This window comes from Otolemur garnettii, unplaced genomic scaffold, assembly GCF_000181295.1.
Source record: "Otolemur garnettii isolate 467f Iridium unplaced genomic scaffold, OtoGar3 scaffold00244, whole genome shotgun sequence".
Classification (NCBI taxonomy): Eukaryota; Metazoa; Chordata; class Mammalia; order Primates; family Galagidae; genus Otolemur; species Otolemur garnettii.
The window spans coordinates 1,102,432-1,104,363 of NW_003852639.1; the positions used below are offsets into that span (position 1 = coordinate 1,102,432).

At 46.5% G+C, this 1,932-nt stretch overlaps 1 protein-coding gene across 1 annotated transcript in view; it reads right to left on the minus strand.

The window, feature by feature from the left end:
• ILF2 (interleukin enhancer binding factor 2) overlaps nt 1-1,932 on the minus strand; it is a 16,525-nt gene that overhangs the window by 3,199 nt on the left and 11,394 nt on the right. Inside the window, exon 7 of the mRNA XM_023508327.1 lies at nt 1,202-1,342. Within this exon, the coding sequence (XP_023364095.1) occupies nt 1,202-1,342 (141 nt within the window). The remainder of the gene's footprint in view (nt 1-1,201; nt 1,343-1,932) is intronic.

A 1,932-nucleotide genomic window follows, 5' to 3' on the forward strand; every position in this document is an offset into this window, starting at 1 on the left:
GCCTGTAGTCCCAGCTACTTGGGAGGTTGAGGCAGGAGACTCACTTAAGCCCAGGAGTTGGAGGTTGCTGTGAGCTGTGATGTCACAGCACTCTACCCAGGCAGACAGCTTGAGGCGCTGTCTCAAAAAAAACAGAACAAACAAACAAAAAAACCCCCAAACTTCAGGCTCAGGGCCTGTGGCTCAAGTGGCTAAGGCACCAGCCACATACACCTGAGCTGGTGGATTTAAATCCAGCCTGTGTTATGGCAGGCACCTGTAGTCCCAGGTACTTGGGAGGCTGAGGCAAGAGAATCGCTTGAGACCAGGAGTTGGAGGTTGCTGTGAGCTGTGATGCCATAGCACTCTACCCAGGGGGACAGCTTTAGGCTCTGTCTCCAAAAAAAAAAAAAACAGTTCAGGAGGCCAAGGCAGGTGAATTGCCTGAGCTTACAGATTCAAGACCAGCCTAAGCAAGAGCAAGACCCCCACTTCTAAAAATAGCCGGGTGCTGTGGCAAGTGCCTGTAGCCCCAGCTATGTGGGAGGCTGAGGTAACAGAATCACTTAAGCCCAAGAATTTGAGGTTACTGTGAGCTATGACACTACCACACTCTACCAAAGGTAACAAAGTGAGACTCTGTCACAAAAAGAAAAAAATTTTTTTTAAGTTTCACTAGTTTCAGATTCTGATAGATTTCAGAGCAACTATTGCTAGGTGATGTTCAGTGGCTCATGCCTGTAATCCTAGCACTCTGGGAGGCCAAGGTGGGTAGACTGCTTGAGTAGTTCGAGACCAGCCTGAGCAAAAAGCAAGACCCAGTCTCTAATAAAAATAAGAAAACTGAGGCAAGAGGACTGCTTGAACCCAAGTTGGAGAGTGCTGTGAACTATGAAGCCAGAGCACTTTACCAAGAGTGACAGCTTGAGAGTCTGTCTCAAAAAAAAAAAAAAAAAAAAAAAAAAAAGAAAGAGAAAGAAGAGTGAGACCCCCATCTCTACTAAAAATAGAAAATAAATTAGTGGTGGGTACCTGCAGTTCCACTACTTGACAGGCTGAGGCAAGAGGACTGCCCAAGCCCGAGTTTGAGGTTGGTATGAGCTATGATGATGCCATAGCACTCTACACAGAACAACACAGTAGGCCTCTGTCTCCAAAACAAAATGAGTAACTACTGCTAAACAGAGATTATCAGGAACTCCAAGTGTCCCTCTTTACTTACCAGTAGGTCAAGGATCCAGGGTGTGAGGGGCTCAAAGCCAGGAAAACGAATCCTCAAGTCCTTCAGCAGTCGGATAAGAACTTTAACTCTGAAAGCAAGCACGACCAAAGGATTAAAAGTAATCAACATTGAGCCATCAAATTAGATGGCTCATGCCTGTAATCCCAGTGCTTTAGAAGGCCTAGGTAGGATTGCTTGAGGCCAAGAGTTAAAGACTAGCCCCAGCAATGTAGCAAGACTCTTGTCTCTGCAAAATAATTTAGCCAGACATGGTGGTGTCTCTGTACTCCTATTCAAGAGGGTGAGACAGGAGGATCATTTGATCCCAAGAGTTCAAGGTTACAGTGAGTATTGTATTGCAGCCTGTCCAAGAGTTTGAGATTGCTGTGAGCTATGACACAATAGCACTTTGTCTCAACATAAAATAAAATAAAAATCCAGACAGAAAATCACAAACAGTTCTGTCAGAGGTGAAGTATGTGAGTATCCTGCTATTCACCAAAGTTATCTTAATACAAAGTCAGAGAGGGGGCTTGGCGCCTATAGCTCAACCGGCTAAGGCGCCAGCCACATATACCTAAGGTGGCGGGTTCGAATCCGCAGCCCAGACCTGCCAAACAACAATGACGGCTGCAACCAAAAAAGAGCCGGGTGTTGTGGCGGGCGCCTGTAGTCCCAGCTACTTGGGAGGCGGAGGCAGGAGACTCACTTGAGCCCAGGAGTTGGAGGTT